The sequence below is a fragment of the Strongylocentrotus purpuratus genome, unplaced genomic scaffold (assembly GCF_000002235.5).
Source record: "Strongylocentrotus purpuratus isolate Spur 01 unplaced genomic scaffold, Spur_5.0 spur5_scaffold_14, whole genome shotgun sequence".
In the NCBI taxonomy this organism is placed as follows: Eukaryota; Metazoa; Echinodermata; class Echinoidea; order Camarodonta; family Strongylocentrotidae; genus Strongylocentrotus; species Strongylocentrotus purpuratus.
In genome coordinates, this window is record NW_022145599.1 from 28,912,629 (window position 1) to 28,931,655 (window position 19,027).

Here is a 19,027-nt window from a genome sequence, read left to right on the forward strand (position 1 = left end):
TTTTCTAATCAATTCCACACTGTTTCTTTCACAATGCAATCGCATGGCCAGAACTCAACTTTATCTATAAAGACGTAAATGCATTATATTTGGTTGCATTAATTAGAGAAATGACTTCCTAATTTAATAACGCAACTCAGCTGCTGATAAATCCTGTTTTCACAGGAGAATGTATTATACAAAGCTTGCCACACTGTTTGGAATGCATGGCACATATAGACTTCATAGAGTACATCTGCAAAAGTGTGGCTTTCTAATGTGTGCTGTATATGTATTTGTCGAATGTCGACCAAAGTGGGAGTCCTGAGAGTTCATTATTCCATCCATCCCTCTCCATTTCTCTCTTTACTTTCTTCATCATGATAGATGGTATGTTGGGAAAATCTCAAGAAAAGTGGCAGAGGAATACTTGATGTCCATGCCAAGTGATGGTGCCTTCATGATCAGAGATTCAGAAAGCAATCCCGATAGTGGAAACTTTTCACTCTCTGTCAAGTAAGTCAATTTTTACATTGTAATCATGCAAATAATAACATATGATAATTAGAACTTCATTTCTAAGCATTTTATATTGTAATTATAATTACCAATGTCAATTGATTCAAATGCTATTGTTATTATTAGAAGTAGTCGTAGTAGAGTTATTATTATTTTTTATTTTATTTTTTATTTTTTTTAAAATATTATTTTATTAATATTTTTCTAATTATTATTGTTGTTATTATTATATTATTATTATTATTATTATTATTGATGTTTTTGTTAATATTATTCATTTGACCATAAAAATGCAAGATATGAAAGTAATAGATGTGAAATTGTGAACTGCAAGTACAGGTGTATTTTATTTTCCCACATTGTACAAATGATTAGGATTGTGAATTCAACAATGTGTGAAAATGAGCTTTCATTGCGGGTATGTGCAAATATGTATTGTAAGTAGCCTGTCGAACGCAATTCTGGATGCACATTGCACATCCAAAAATATCAGCTCATACAGTACTTTGAGAACAAAACAAACAAAAATATGTTTGTGTAAAAGTAAAGGAGTTAGAGAGTCAATGAAATGTAGATGAATTTATTATTACTTATGTTGCAAATTCCTATACTTCTCATCTTTTCTTTCAATGCTGTACACTTGTAGATGTTATTGTTCTTATTTCCTATTTTGCAGGTTCCGTGATCAAGTACAACATTTCAAAATTCTAACCGATTTGGCCGGGAAATACTTTCTTTGGGTGGTCAAATTCACTTCCATAAATGATCTAGTAGATTACCACAAGGACAACTCGGTCAGTAGAACACAGGTATGTGCAGTCAAAACTCAGTCTCACTTTCAGCATGTTTCTACCGTAGACCCTAAAAATAACACTAGTTCCCGTAATAAACCCCGAATTACTCCAATCGGAATTTAACCCTTCTGTTTCTGGGCAGGTCTAAGCTATTGTCTCCTCTGGGGGTCAAATTTCATCTTTATATATATTTAACAAACTATACCTCATTTTAAAGCTGAAACTATGAATTTTATGAATCTGATAAAAAATTTAAAAACTTATCAAAATACGAAGAGTGCCAAGGTCACGAACTTCGATTTGTATTAATTAGCGTGATGTACGGGACATTACATTTTTATTTTTGTATCTCAGTTGAATTATTTGTTTAAAATTAAATATCTCAGGACATGAAGACCATCATGCTAGAAAATAGGAAAAAAATATAAAAACTTTCAAAATTAATTAATTATGCAAATGAGGTAGGTTCCAAAGTGTGATGTCCCGTACGTCACAATTTGATCATAATTTGTTTAATTTTAATTATGAAAATAATTTTTTTTTAAAAGATATTCTAGGAAGTTCTAATTTAGATGAATACCTAACAAAAAATAGGTTTAACAAAAATTTCAAAAATTCTGTGTTGATTACATAATCAAATTAAGAAATGTGACGTACAGGACAAGTGTGTGATGTACGGGACAACCCCATACATGTATAAAACCAATGCGAGATGTGAAAAAGGAAATGACCAAAAGGAGAATATATACTGTGTTAGGAAACTTGTTGTATACAGGGATATATGAACATTCCAAATGGGTCCCTTCTAGGAATTTACTTGTTTGTACTTTTGTTGTTGTTTTATGTAATTGTTGTTAATGTAATTAGTCTTCAAGCCAGACCCCTGGTATTATCAACTTTAGTATTTTGCCAGTTGATCATGTCTCCAACAATGGCAGGATGCTAAATATGTAAATCATAATAGTGTACTAGTTCCTGGAATGAGTCTAATGAAATGATATGGTAGTGGATGCACCAGAAGCTGGCTTTTACAACTCATAGATGCTGCAGGTAAGAATAGCACATGTATGCTATCAAGCTCTCCATGTGAGGTTTTTTATATTCTATTTAAATGTCATATATGATGGTAAAGGATTACAGCATGCACTTTACATGTTATGGAGCCAGCTCGGGAATTCTGATCCCCTAAAAACTAAATCATAACTTTTAAGGAAGGATAGCCTTTTTGAGTATTTCACACTCTCACCCACTTAAGATTTTTATCACTTTTACACCCATGCATTTTTGTTGAGTTTGCTTTAAATTAATCTTTTGAATTGTGGAAAAGGTCACACAAACCTTTAGGGTTTTAATTTCTTATATCTGGTGGTGTTAATAAGATGTTTTAATCAATACGAAATACATTCAAGATTTATATTTTTGTATCCATCTTTCACAAACATGTAGGCTACATTAATGTACATCAAAATTCTTGAATATACGACAGCAACATATACATGTTCTTATCTGTGATAAAAGGATATAAAAAAGACAATATGTCCAGCATTATCTTTGAATTCCTTCAAAATTCTATGATATTACTATCAAATAATTCAAACAAGCTATGAAGAAAAGACTTCATATTTTTAATGTATCTTTGTTCACAAACACTTAGAGCATAAGAAATGTTCTTTGACAAAATATGATGTGCCGAGTGTGCCCCTGTGTTTCAAACAAGTTTAAATAAAAGTTTTCAAGTTCAAGTTCATCTTCTTCATTAATTATTGTTTAAAAAAATTTTGCAATGTTGAATGGAATGGATAAAAGAAATGAGAAAAGAAGCATGACTGCACATGATAGATGGGTAAATGGAATAAAAATGGTAATATAGTGTGTATGAATATTAATAATAATAATAATAATAATAATACATATGATTTATAAGGCGCCAAATCCACTTGACAGTCAAATGCTCAAGGCGCAGCTTGTGCAAAAGATGAAATTTGAAATTCAATTTGTTTTCTTTGTTAAAGTAATATTTGTATTGATTTACCTCATAAATTAACACAGATGATATTAAATGATGGTCAGAGGATCTAATTGGGTTCTAAAACACTCTAATTGTCACTGATTTAAGTTAAAATTGTTCACATTTTGACGAAAATTCTCCATTTCAATGCATTTTCCCATAGGGAAAAGTTGTCCCGTACGTCACGTGTCCCGTACGTCACATGCACACATTTATGTTTTGGTATATTACATCATAACGAAAGTTCAGAAAAATATGGTAATAGTTGTGATTAATGCTTGATTCCATAATGAATTAAGATATCATTACCATAAATCTCATAACTTAATAAATTCAGAGAACTTTTATGATGAACTTATTTTTTAAAAAGTCAGAAATTCTCTGGTCTCGTACGTCACGCAGCACATTAATTACATTAAAAAATTAATTTATGAATTGGTCATAACTAAAACTTTCCACAAATGAACTTGCCCATAATAGCCACAGACTCATACCAAAAGACAGTCATATAAATCATGTCATCCATTGTTATTTCTTGTTTAAAGTCTCTGAATGTCCCGTACGTCACAAAGCAAATAGCTTGGACCTGCCCTTCTACAGAACACAGTTCATTGACTTTCTAAAGTGCTTGCTGTATGTACATGTAGTACAGCTGTTAAGCATTGTGTCCCATAACCTAATACATGTAGTTGCCATTTATTGAATTTTCATTCAAAAGATTTTACATTCAATTTTTTAACAAGCCCTAACATGGACTTTGACACAGTTTTGTTGCCACACCTCAATGGTGTAACCATTATAATTTGTTTCATTATCACTGTATTAACAATCTTGATTATTAACAAAAGAAGCACATGTTATAGTAATTGTATACATGTACATGTAGATACTACCAAAGAAAAGAATGTAAAAGTAGAAATGAGAAAAAGTCCAGATCATGTTGACAATTGGCAATGCAGGGATAATATGTCGCATTATTTATGATCGAATATGTGTTAAACAATGTACAACGATATTAAGGACACATGTAACATGTCATCTGTTTGGGGGTTCAAGGGCATTAACTCCATGTCAAAGTAATATGGATCAATGCCATTGTGGCTCCAAACATACGATGTTACATAAATGCAAAATGGATATATAGAATTTAGAAACAATACATGTATCAATAACGTTTCATTGTGACAAAGCGTATAAATTTCTGAAATCAGTACAACTGTACAATCAGTAAAACAGACATACATGTGTTTTTAATCACTCGATGATCTATTTCCTCCTTACAGGAAATTGTACTGAACGAGCCGTGTGTGCCAATAGAAGATGCGGTAAGTATATAATGATAATTGATAATCTGGTCTTGGTGGACTTTGGCTTTAAGAATACTAGTTCCCATTACATGTATGTGATAGAACAATGTAGGTCTTTATACATATTTCATTTATAAATGTAGTTCTTGTTATAACTCAAAACACACCTGTTGATTAAAGATGGTTTCTAGAAGAGGAACTTCAAAAGTCTGTCTGGAGCAAGAAGGGTAATGAATACAAGTTAACGCCCTTCTGACTCCAAACACAATTTGTTCTACAATGCCAATTCACATGAATACGTTCATGTATAAAGCATATGTAATACAGTCAAACCTGAATTAGTGAGTGACCATGTGTCTACAAAGACCACATTTTTTGTTTCCCGTGAAAATGGCTTCTCATTGAAACATGTACTAAAGCAACCTGTCTACAAAGACCACTTGTTGTGTTTCCCTCGGGCGGTTGCTATAGACAGGTTTGACTGTAAATCAATGCAGTTCTTGTATGACTCGGATTACAAGCAGATGTAAGATGACATCCAGCTGATTTATTTCTACTTCCACTTGCCAAATAGTTCAGATTAGTCATTTGTTTCAAGCCAGCTGTGAGTTTGGCTGGACCCTATCTTATTCAAAAGGCAGAGCATAATAGCATGCGTCTAGTATAGAGATTATAAGGGCGTTAATCTGAAAATTCAATGAAACATGCTCTAGTGACCACCTTTGTAGAAAGACCGCCTGTCAATGAAGTGAATAAACAAGACATTTTCTATTTCTGTTGAACAGAGTTTCTCATTGAAATGTTGATTAAAAGATCATGTACGTTAAGATCACCTGCCTGTATACACCACCTTATCTTTTAAATAGCTCCCTTGAGTGGTCTTTATGAACAGGTTTCACTATACATGTTTATACATGTACAGGTGTATGCAAGACATTTTGTGCAATGTTTTAAATGTAGGGACTTTGAGCATCTGTAATAAAGCAAGGGCACCACACTAACATTTTAGGAAGGGTTCCAGATTGAACTTTTGAGAGCCTTATGTAACAATTTTCTGTGTCTGGATTTGTATTTGGGGTGCTCGGGGGTCCTACGCTGTAGGTGACTGTTTGTGTTGAGCCCTGCATAAGCCTCATTCATTGGATCTGTGCATTTGATCATTCTATACATTTAAATGACTGAGCAAGCTTTTAGGATGACATGTTTCAATTTTAATTTAAGCGTTGATTATTTTTAGGAATATGGCCTATAAGTTGTTGGGAAATTTGTCAATACTGTAATTAAAATTGTCCTGTATTATGAGGACATTTAGACCTGTGAATGCCTACAAATTACGAAGTGACGGATGACGGGACAGTTGTGAAAACGGCATGCAAGCTTTGACATGAATGGGCAGTGTATGCCACATTATATTCCTAATTATTGTCCTGGGGGTTGTTTCACAAAGATCCAAAGTTGAACTTATCTCTAAGTTGGACTTAATAATTATGGAAAGCCGTTAGCATCATTGAAAATATTTTGTAAAAATTATTTTAAAAGGCATAAAATGTTGATTCAAATCATTCATATTTTCTATTATCTTGGGAGATTTCATGTTCTCAATGTGGAATTTATGTAAAGGCTAAAATACTTGAATTTTGCTTTTGAATGTAATTCATTATAAGACTACAAATGGCTCTCCATAATATTTAAGTCCAACTTAGAGTTAAGTTCGACTTAGGATCTTTGTGAAACACCCCCCAGGGCCCATCATAAAACCTTCAAGCCTAGTTGTCAATTATTTTATGTACTATAGCTAATAAGGTTCTATCAGTATGGACCTTGACTATAAATGTTAAATGTACTGATTACTCACCATTGAACCTACGGTACATGTATTTTTCAAGTTAATGTGAAAAGTACTTTTCTTTCTAATTCAAAATCCAGAATCAGCGACCACAGCCGGCAATGCAGCAGTCTAGAGAAAGGGTATGTTTGGACTTCTTTTCACTCATATATCAAGATTTTTGTAATCTTTCTGAAACTACACATGTTAGTTACATCCATCTGAAAGGGAGAAAACTATTTTACTTTTTTTTAAAGAAGTGTGGATTGTATGTGAAAGTGAAATTTTACTTTCTTGATTGTGTCTCCTTTGTGTTTTATTATCTAACATGAATCGAGGGATTTTCAAGAAACCTGCCCAAGGGCATTTGCATTACTGTTTTTCCCCCTCTGTTTTATACATATACACTACCGCTCAAAGGTTTTGGCATCGGTTCCGCTCCGTAAACCGCACCGAACTGTGTACGGTGAACGGCGAGGATCCGTTCACCGTACGCCCAACTTCGGTTCCTCACCGTTTGCTCACCGTTTGCTCACCGTACGCTCACCGTTTGCTAACCGAGGAATTGTGGTTAATAACAAAAAGAAATGTGCGCGCTAAGTCTGCGAGCGCGTATCCAAAGAACTCTCAAAAGTTGCACACGCGTACGCGGAAAGTCAAGTTATTTGTTTTATTTTATCATACCGATGCGCGCTTGCCACTGACGTCACAATCAGTTTATTATTACATCACAATAGTGTAAAAGAATACTCTTTTCATTCCGAGCATAAACACACGACATAATGATACGAAAATGATTATAAAGTTGATTTCATTGCCAAGACAATGATACGAAATGATTATTTACTTGATTTCATTGCCGACAGAATGATACAAAAATAATTACTTAGTTATTTTTTTGCCGACAGAATGGTTCAAAAATGATTATTTACTTGATGTCATTGTCGAGAGAATGATACAAAAATTATTATTTACTTGATTTCCTTGACGACAAAATGATTAATTAGTTGATTTCATTGGCTAGACATTGATACGAAAATGAATATTTACTTGATTCCATTGCCGACAGAATGATACGAAAGTGATTAATTAAATGATGTCAATGCCGACAGAATGATACGAAAATGATTATTTACTTGATGTCATTGCCGACAGAATGATACGAAAATGGTTACTTAGTTGATTTCATTGGCGACAGAATGATACGAAAATGATTACTTAGTTGATTTCATTGGCTAGACATTGATACGAAAATGATTATTTTCTTGATTCCTCAAAACATAAATAAAAATGTGTGTGTTATTGTGAGTGAGTCATGTATGGGGATTCCTATTTTTGATCTGTATGAATGGAAATTGCCGATTGACTGACTTGATTCCACAAGTTCGGACGTACTGCACATGATGGTCGTTCACCAGACTAGAAAGGGAAAGGTAGCGCGTACATCTACATAGGCTTAGCCAACCAGGCATTGTTTGTAATTAGCTGAAAAAAATGTTCTTTGATAATGAGAAATAACGAGTTTGGGTTGGATTTCACAATACCATCATTAATTCAGAAGAATTGTTGAATATTTGAATAACGAAGAGCCTTTATTTCAAGAGGTAAAAGCAGCCACAAATACATTGAACATTATAATGGTCTGATAAACTTAAACTACCCCAGCGTGTAACCTAGTAACCCGAAGACAAAACAAAAGCAAGCAAGTTCATTCATCGATACGCGAGGCACGCAAGTTTGATAATTACATAGGACATGAGTTGTTAAAATATTCCCATACCGCTTTGCTCATTCTGGTTTGAAAATACAAACGACCCAACTAAGAATAAACAAGCAGCTGCAGATTTTTAAGCTACAGATTGATAAAGTATTGCATACTTACCTGATTCTATGACGGTATCCCACTTTTAGAATATCCATGTTTAACGATAAATCCGAAAATCAGATGAAAGTTATCCGAAAGATTAATTCCCTTACACACGTTGTTGGAACCATCAATGGTATAGAAGCTAAAAGTCTAGTTTCGGACACAAGAATTCCATTTTAAAACCACTACAACAACGATTCGTACAATCTCGTTCTATCTCGAAATGCAGATTTTCAGATGACAAGTTAGCTCTTCTCATTGGCTAAATAATAATTTGCAAGTTTATTTTTTAAAGCAAATATTTGCTTGTTTTCAGTTGTCATTTATGGTATGACGTCTGAATTGGCAGACTATACAAGCCCTTTCAGTTTCAGCTGGCTGGGGCGTGTCATATTTCTTAGATAAGAACTGTCAAAACATGTCTGGGAAATGTAATCACGTAAAGGAGGGAGAGAGAAGGAGAGAGAGAGAGAGGGAGAGGGCAGAGAGGGAAGTAGAAAGACGGGGTAAGGTAGAGGTGTGGAGGACAGTGACCTCATGTCATTTACTTGTTAATCAATCAATGTCTGACGGGACTTGTAAACATCCATGAAGGGTGATGTCTTCAGATGACCAATCAAAGAATAAAGGATAAAAGGGAAGGGAATTTAGTAGATATTAAAGATTAAATGATATCAGAGATAGGAAATATATGGAACGAAGAGGCGACTGTAACGGAATAAAGTATACAAGGAAATATTTAAATAGATGGGAAGAATCAGAAACTGGATAAGAATGAAGGATTCGTGGGAGAGGAAATCTACATGGGAGGAAGAGGAGACTTGATATAAATAAAAGGGTAATAGGACGAACACCCCCGGCCAAGGCAGTTATCCCCTCCCCCTCGGAAAATTACCCCCTTTGATTTTCACCCCCCCCCCCCGAAAAAATGCAAATTATCATCAGGGTGGACTTCCCCTTCATTGAACGGGGGGGGGGGGGGGCGTATATTTGTCCTTGGGGCATATTTGTCCTAGGGGAGCTAATTCTCCGTGGATATTCGTTCCGGGGGGGGGGTATTTGTCCTCGGATGTTATAGCCCACGGGAGTTATCGTTCCTTGGGGGGGGGGGGAGGGAGGGTGGTTGTCCGAAGGTTCGTATTTCCGAAATATGTAATAGGGTTCATAATCCGAAAATGAAATAGGGTCCATAATTCCGAAACTGGAAAAAGGTACCTAAAAAAAAACGAACATAAATGAATTCAGTAGGCCGAGACGGCCCACCCCCCCCCCCCCCCCCATAAGACTTAAGATATCCTAAATAACTGTAGAGAGAGAGACATAGACGGGGAGAAATAGTAGAAGACAACAAAAGACAATAGAATGTTATAAGGACAAATAAAAAAAGGAAAGGAAGGAATGAAGGAAGAGAGGAATATTAGAAAAGGAGGGATAAGAGCGCAATCGGTGATATAGAGTGAAAGGTAGAAGGGGGTATCATTATTGATTGATTAATAAGGTGATAATTTGAGGTCCGAGGCCATCTCCCCGATTTCGTTTTATTTTCTGATTCATTTATTGTTTGTTCGTTTTGTTGCTATTTATTTATTTGTTATTGGCTCCCCCTCCTCCATTTTTCTTGTATTTATGGGATTGACCGTCTCCCGTTATTATGGAAACAAAATGTACATCATATTACCCCCCCCCCCCCTCCCGCTGGATCCGCCAATACTAGTGTTTACAAATAAACTTGATTAATTTTAAAATAAACAAAACGAAACAGGTCAATATATTTCACGAGTTGTATACAAAAAATAGTTACAATAAAGGATCTCCTTCTTCCCCCTTTCTATTCTTCTTCCTCTCTTCTTTATTTCCCTTACCCTTATTCTCATTCTCTCTTTCTCTTTTATTTTGGCGGGGAGGGGGAGGGGGCCAAGCACACTCCTTCCCCTGGATCCGCGCCTGTATTTCAGGCTTTTCTTAAGCGTTTTTAAATAAACCACGTCCGCCTTCTAATGTCAGCTAGTATGCTTTGAATCTTACCTAAACATTGAAAATGGATAATTTTGTTAATATTTTCTCTTGATGTGTAGCCTGATAACCCAGGCAATACCTCATTTGCACTCAACCATTAGAAAGAGAAGACGATAGAAGTCAAGCAACATAACATGGAAAGATAGAATTATCTGGCGGCCGCCAAATAATCTAGCTATATTTCCGTACGTTATGATGCAGATAGAAAGAGAAATAAAACAAAGAATAACATGAGAGATAGAAAGAGAAGATAGCGAGATAGAAAGAGAAGATAGAAAGATAAAAACAAAGAATAATGACAGGAAAGAACAGAAGATAGAAAGGAAAACAAAGAATTTCAAAATGAAAATAGAAAGAGGAAATGATAGAAGTATAAAAGCAAAGAGTAACATACGGAAAATAGAAAGAGAAGAAGGTGGAAGGATAACAACAAAGAATAACATAAGAAAAGGTAGAAAGTGAAGAAGATAGAAGGAAAATAACATAATCATGATAAGGAAAGATAGAATTATCTGGCGGCCGCCAGACAATTATGACTTGGTTCGTAAGTATATGTAAATTGTATTGGAATGGGAACAATACAGTTCAGTTCATCTGAAGAGAGAGAGAGAGAGAGTTGCATTATCGCCTTTATCGGCGGTATAACTTCAAGGAAACACTGATAATAAACGAAAATACCCGATGTTTGTGCAGATTATAATTTTTCCAACACTATATAAATGTAATTATTACATATCCACAATATACACATGTTAAACTACATGTATACTTCCAAGGGAAAACATACAACAGTCTTGCAATTTGGCATGTTTTTAAAAATGAACTGTGTTTGGATAACATTTCAGATGTTATATCAAATGACCTTCAACATTAAAGCCCTTGATTTTATCTTATTGTGAAGATTTCAAGAGATGAGGTGTAAGTTGAATGTATATTTCAGTTTGAATTATTTGTTGTAAAATGTATTTTATAACCGAATAAATACCTCTGAAGAGGAAATACAAATAGAAAAAATCTCTGAGTAATAAAATCTGACCAATAGAATTAGGCCCACCGGGAGCTTCGAACATGACCTTGATATTGCATACCAGTGAGCAAGTTTTGTTTGTTTATTTATTTAAATACGGTGATTAAAAAACATGATTTCAGCTCTGCATAAACTGTTTTTCAGCATGTCCGTACATGGTACATTAAAATACACAGCCTTTTCACACACAGCTAAAATTCTATAAACATGACTAGTATAAACGTGTTTCGAACGTGTTTAAACTAATCACGAGCCTTTCACACACAGAAATTTCGGTGCGATCGTTAATTGTTTCGTGATTAACTACTGCTCGTAAAATGCGCAGTAGTGCCATTGCGCATTGAAGGTCATGTCATGTCAATCAAAGCGCACGCTCCATCCAGTTTAAACACGTTTAAACAAGAATTTCCTTTCACACACAAAATGTCAAGCTCTCTAGATACGAACTTCGTATCTGCAGCCTGCTTTTAGGGGCGTATGGATCGCGACTTCGTATCTATCCCAACATCGTATAAACGATGTTCACACTGGGAAATTTTGTCTATAAACATGTTTAAAATTTTACGATGATTCTAATCATCACTAGATACGATGAATTTTAGCTGTGTGTGAAAAGGCTGACATATGAATACACTTAATCATCAATATTCATGAGCGCATAGTCACGCGCGGTGTGAAGTTGGCAAGGCTCCAAGAAGTAAGGTCTTAGCGTGGGAACCATAACTTTCTCCCTGCCTGGGTGAGACCGTACATTGCGTAACATGCACTTTCTCTGTCATCAAGTCACTCAGCAATAGATTAAGATAAGAGTCAGTCGTTGAATGATATAATTATGTCAACAAGATAAGAGATACTGTAATTTGTTTCTCTTGAGACTTGGTGGAATGTGACAAGGGCCACGCGAGTGGAATAAATCAAGTTTAGGGTTGAACTATATTTGCGATATTTTCTTAGTCTTGCTTGCTATTATATTATTAAAAAATTTGGTCTTGCTATATATATATTACTCAATCATACTCGACAGGATAATACGAAAATGATTACTTACTCGATGTCATTGCCGACAGAATAATAGGAAAATTATTATTTAACTTGATGTCATTGCCGACAGAATGATACGAAAATGATTATTTACTTCGATGTCATTGTCGACAGAATAATAAGAAAATGATTCATTAAATGATGTCATTGCCGACAGAATAATAAGAAAATGATTATTAACTTGATGTCATTGCCGACAGAATGATACGAAAATGATTATTAACTTGATGTCATTGCCGACAGAATGATACGAAAATGATTATTTACTTCGATGTGATTGCCGACAGAATGATACGAAAATGATTATTAACTTGATGTCATTGCCGACAGAATGATACGAAAATGATTATTTACTTGATGTCATTGCCGACAGAATGATACGAAAATGATTATTTACTTGATGTCATTGCCGACAGAATGATACGAAAATGATTATTTACTTCGATGTCATTGCCGACAGAATGATACGAAAATGATTATTAACTTGATGTCATTGCCGACAGAATGATACGAAAATGATTATTTACTTGATGTCATTGCCGACAGAATAATAAAAATATGATTATTAACTTGATGTCATTGCCGACAGAATGATACGAAAATGATTATTTACTTCGATGTCATTGCCGACAGGATGATACGAAAATGATTATTAACTTGATGTTATTGCCAACAGAATGATACGAAAATGATTATTTACTTCGATGTCATTGCCGACAGAATGATACGAAAATGATTATTAACTTGATGTCATTGCCGACAGAATGATACGAAAATGATTATTTACTTCGATGTCATTGCCGACAGAATGATACGAAAATGATTATTTACTTCGATGTCATTGCCGACAGGATGATACGAAAATGATTATTTACTTCGATGTTATTGCCAACAGAATGATACGAAAATGATTATTAACTTGATGTTATTGCCAACAGAATGATACGAAAATGATTATTTACTTCGATGTCATTGCCGACAGAATGATACGAAAATGATTATTAACTTGATGTCATTGCCGACAGAATGATACGAAAATGATTATTTACTTCGATGTCATTGCCGACAGAATGATACGAAAATGATTATTAACTTGATGTCATTGCCGACAGAATGATACGAAAATGATTATTTACTTCGATGTCATTGCCGACAGGATGATACGAAAATGATTATTTACTTCGATATCATTGCCGACAGGATGATACGAAAATGATTATTAACTTGATGTCATTGCCGACAGAATGATACGAAAATGATTATTTACTTGATGTCATTGCCGACAGGATGATACGAAAATGATTATTAACTTGATGTTATTGCCAACAGAATGATACGAAAATGATTATTTACTTCGATGTCATTGCCGACAGAATGATACGAAAATGATTATTAACTTGATGTCATTGCCGACAGAATGATACGAAAATGATTATTTACTTCGATGTCATTGCCGACAGAATGATACGAAAATGATTATTAACTTGATGTCATTGCCGACAGAATGATACGAAAATGATTATTTACTTCGATGTCATTGCCGACAGGATGATACGAAAATGATTATTTACTTCGATATCATTGCCGACAGGATGATACGAAAATGATTATTAACTTGATGTCATTGCCGACAGAATGATACGAAAATGATTATTTACTTGATGTCATTGCCGACAGAATGATACGAAATTGATTATTTACTTGATGTCATTGCCGACAGCATGATACGAAAATGATTATTTACTTGATTTCATTGCCGACAGAATGATACGAAAATGATTATTTACTTGATTTCATTGCCGACAGAATGATACGAAAATGATTATTAACTTCGATGTCATTGCCGACAGAATGATACGAAAATGATTATTTACTTGATGTCATTGCCGACAGAATGATACAAAAATGATTATTTACTTGATTTAATTCTTTATACATTAGCAAACGTGATTCCTAGATCTGCATGAGGCTTTATAAAATCTGTCATTGTTACGTCACAATACAGCTTTCAATGCGTGCGCGATCTTAGCTCACCACGTGCGCGCTTTTAGCTAACCGCGATTTCTCACCGTTCAGAGAAATCCGCGCGTGCGCTCTCTCTTGCTAACCGGTTGCTCACCGTATGCTCACCGTTTGCTCACCGTTTGCTCACCGTTTGCTAACCGAGACTTTGCGGTGAACAACAAAATCATGGAGATTAACCTCGGAGGCTAACCGAAGGACATTGCGCACCAAACCGTTACCGAACCGATGTGCCAAAACCTTTGAGCGGTAGTGTATACCTGTACAGTGCAATTCATTAAAAATAGAGACATCATGTTCTTAAAAAAAATAATTCTACATATCTATTATTTCAATTCAATTTCAATTTCAATTATCTACGAGACTGACATAATGAATTCAAATTGAAAAAAGGACAACTTTAAAAAAGGCCACAGGGGCCTTGTAAAGTAAGTACTCTGTATTAAAGTGTAGCAACAAAATACTCTAGTTGCTGTGCTGGTTGAATCCATTGAAGACAGGGGAATATATTAAACAAAAAACATGAAATCATGGAAGAGAGGGGAAGAGTAGGTACAGTTAAACAATAAGGGAACTCTAAAAGAAATTGCTATACATTTCTAAATATCTGGATAATTTTACTTAGGGTGTAAAATAGACATCATTCATTGCTTGTAATCTAAGAGCATAATCAACAAATGACAAGGAAATGAAAGCAGAGCAGCTGTCAATACATTTGCGGGCCTTCAAAAATATTTGTTTAAAGGAAACCGCACCCCATGCAATAACTTTCCTTATTCTGAGAGATTTATAATATTCTTGCTTATAAGCTACAAGATTCCCCACCAAAGCGTATGGGAGAGGCATAAAGCAAGAATAATGTACATTTTCTCAGCTTGAAATGGGCATCGCCATTTTCTTGATAGTGTGACGTACTATGTGAAGTCGACGGTTTACCAAGTAAATGTATTCAAATTTACAGATGCTTCCTTCTCAGGTGTGTGGTGATGAAGCATTTCATTCACATGCTATTATCCTTTGTACTACAATTGTCAGAACACAAATTGCATAAATAAGTTGGTGCTCTTCTAGGGTAAAGGTTTCTCATAAATGAAATAGATTTATCAACTGAACTGCTATATTTTGGTATTTTTAAATGAATTATTTACCATTGTTCCCCTGTTATATATATTAAGGCTGTGTATAACCGTGTAATGAGGTACTTGAGTACACTCCCAGGCTTACAGGCGAATACTCGAGTACTCGGCGGCCATTTAAAAACAAAAAAAAACAAAAAAAAAATTTTGCTGACATTGTAGGAAGCACCCCATAGTCCGGGTACGAAAACCCACGCTATTTTACTGCGAGTTACAATTAAAGGCACCAATTTGTGCTTGTGAACTTCTCAGAAATAATAGTAACAATGTTGTTTTTGAAACTAAAGATGACAGACAAATTATCCTTTGAAGTTCAAACAGAAATCTGGACATTGGCAGTTAGTTTGGTCCTAGTTTCTGAGTGGTGAGTTGGCAGTGACACCCCGTGTATGATTGAGATGGGAAAATTTTTTACTCACGTTACCCTGCCGGTGCTTTTCCGGGCACGGGTGAGCTTCGGCACAGTGCCAGGTGGAGAAGAAGAAAAAATTCGACAAAAAAAAAAAATGGCGGCCTTGTATTCAAGTACGAGAAATCGTACTTGAGTTGTTGTCAACAGTGCGAGTACTCGTCGCAGCCTTTTCACAAAATATTTCACAAAATATAATTTCTATCTTCTCAGCTACATGTATGATCTTTCCTCATTGAAAAGTATAGGTTTTGTTAATGATTTAAAAACTATTTTCAACTAAAGCTTAGAGAATGATACATGTACAATTCACTTGGTACGTCACATTTTAAAGAAAATGACTGTGCCCATGTCATGCTATTTATAAGGCATCACATCATGCCCAGAATATCTTCATTTTCGTGAGAAACATTGTACATTAATAGGCAAGAATACATCTCATTTTTCAGAATACCTAGTACCTACACTTATTCTTTTGGGAGAGGTTTCCTTTATTGACAAGATTTAATGGAGCAATTTGTTGTTTCAGAAAAAAAAGCTAACTATTGATAGCAAGAGGATACTTAGCTATGTATAATATGTACCAACAGTTCATAGAAATCAATTTTATATAATATTTTATATACCTCAGGCTCACTTAAGAAATCCAGCCATCTGATTGGTCGAAATTGCATTCATAAACTTCAACTATTTCTGTAAAATTCCATGGTTAAAACAGTTCTATAATCCCAGTAACCATGGTTATTGGGAAAATAGTTCAGTCTCCATGGTTACCCCATAGGTTTACATGTTAAAAAATGGTCTGAGCGATCGAGGATACCGTACGTGTGCGAAGAATTGGTCTGTAATTTCAATACAATTGAATCTCGATCGATCTTACCGACAATTTTATCTTGCATTGTTGACATGAAGACGAAAACAAACTTCCAAAAACAAAAAACCAACATCTGCCGATAGATCTTGATCTAAATTCGTGCCAATATGCATTGCAAAAGTAAAAGAAGGGCCTGTTTAATGGAGCAGCCGCGAAGCATCCACCACGCGAAGCCGTTTTCAATCCATTTTAATGTATATATAAGACAAAACTGCTATGTATGGTAACAGAAATAGTTGTTTTTATGTACATGTACATGTATGTACACAATCTGAAATGTGTATGATTGATTACATGTATATAAGTTTGTAGTATAGTATTAATGACTGCTTTGAGAGAAATAGTTGTTTTATTACGCTCAAGGGAAGGTTAGAATTGTGCTATTCCCCGAGGCTTGCCGAGGGGAATAGCCCAATTGTAACCTTCCCGAGAGCGTATGAAAACAACTATTTCTCGAATATTAAAGCAGTCATTAATACTTTTATATGCCGAAAAAAAATAGACTAAAAAATAAAAAATAAAAAATACTTTTTTTTTTGGTCGAAGATGAGATTCGAACTCTTGCGTACAAAAGGTGATGTATCTAAAGTCAGCGCCTCAGACCTCTCGGCCATCGCGTGTTATTAACATGCATGGCAGTTTTGTACAATATATACATTAAAATGGATTGAAACCGGCTTCGCGTGTGATGAATGCTTCGCAAAAGCTCCATATACGGACTCTTCTTTTACTTTTGCAATGCATATTGGCACGAACTTAGATCAAGATCTATCGGCAGATGTTGTTTTTTTGTTTTTGGAAGTTTATTTTCGTCTTCATGTCAACAATGCAAGATAAAATTGTCGGTAAGATCGATCGAGATTCAATTGTATTGAAATTACCGACCAATTATTCGCACACATACGGTATCCTCCATCGCTCAAACCATTTTTTAACACGTAAACCTCAGGGTGCTACAAGATTTTTTTTCACCACTTGCCCTGTCGGGCAAGTGGGTTTTCAATTTACTTGCCCAAACAATATTTCCACTTGCCCAAAACTTTAAAGCGAAAAAGGACTCGAGGTTAAAGCATTTATTATCTCGTAATGATAAGTTAGTGTTTTAGATAGCAAATTAATGCACATACATGTACAGTGTAACTGTACTGAATAATAACCTAATATGTCAAAGAAAATGGTCAACAAAGGATGGTTGAAGGTTTAAAAAACGCATTTTATTGATTCTCCATAAATAATCAGATTCACATGAATCTCGGCAAGGTAGAATGGTTCAAGCAGGTTTAAGTTTTTAATATTCAGTCGTGTAAAAAAGCATAATGACCCTGTTGTAAAAAATATGATACAAACATGTCATTAATGGTAGCCACATGTACCATGGTGCAACATCACATGTGTGTCTGTGCAAGCCGCTGTCATTTGGAAACGTAGGCTAATTTTCAGCTGTTAATAATTTGGGTCAACTCTTCCATCAAGAAACGTCATGTAAATAATGGGTAATCAACTATTTTAAATAAAGTACGGACATTTTTATTTCATCATTCACTGCTATAAATATCATGCCAAAATTTGTAAATTCTTACTAAATAATAATATTGAAGATATTTTACGATAAATCTCGGATAAGTATGCGAAAACTAGACTAAACAACGTCGCTAAAACCATGAAAACAAAACAACAACGGCTTATATTCTGGGGGTCTCGATACTATTATCAAAATGACTCGCTCGGTCGGATCTTGAGACCGCAGTAATAAATTGAAAACGAGACAAAAACATTCATCTGATTTATATGAGCAGCGAGTTTTAAATAATATGTTCACAATCATTAACAGTCATTATGAATAAATATCAAACATTTGACTTTTTGTACTTACTAGAAAATCCCTGTTGTTTATTCCATTCCGATTCGCACGTGTTCATTTCCCTAGAATAATGACGTCATATTTGGCGTGATTCAACCAATCGGCAATCAGAGAATAGCAAAGGCCTGTCGGTGCGGCCTGCAGAGCTAGAGAGAGAGAGCGCGAATAAGCTCGCAGCTGGTACGATCGCGCTAGCTGTCTCTAGCTAGCTCACGGCCGGCCGTGCGTGGAGGCGGAGCGGCATTCATGGCTTGAAGTGTCACTGTTGCATGCGCGCTGAGCTAGCTGAGCTGGCTAGCTGTCTGTGAAGTTTTTTCGAAATCGGAACGATCGCTTTTTTGC

The 19,027-nt window shown here is 35.1% G+C and overlaps 1 protein-coding gene across 1 annotated transcript in view; it reads left to right on the forward strand.

The window, feature by feature from the left end:
- Positions 1-19,027, forward strand: part of LOC580900 (protein enhancer of sevenless 2B) — a 36,641-nt gene that overhangs the window by 6,882 nt on the left and 10,732 nt on the right. The window contains exons 3-6 of the mRNA XM_030984636.1: positions 367-495; positions 1,175-1,307; positions 4,584-4,625; positions 6,534-6,575. Of these exons, the coding sequence (XP_030840496.1) occupies positions 367-495; positions 1,175-1,307; positions 4,584-4,625; positions 6,534-6,575 (346 nt within the window). The remainder of the gene's footprint in view (positions 1-366; positions 496-1,174; positions 1,308-4,583; positions 4,626-6,533; positions 6,576-19,027) is intronic.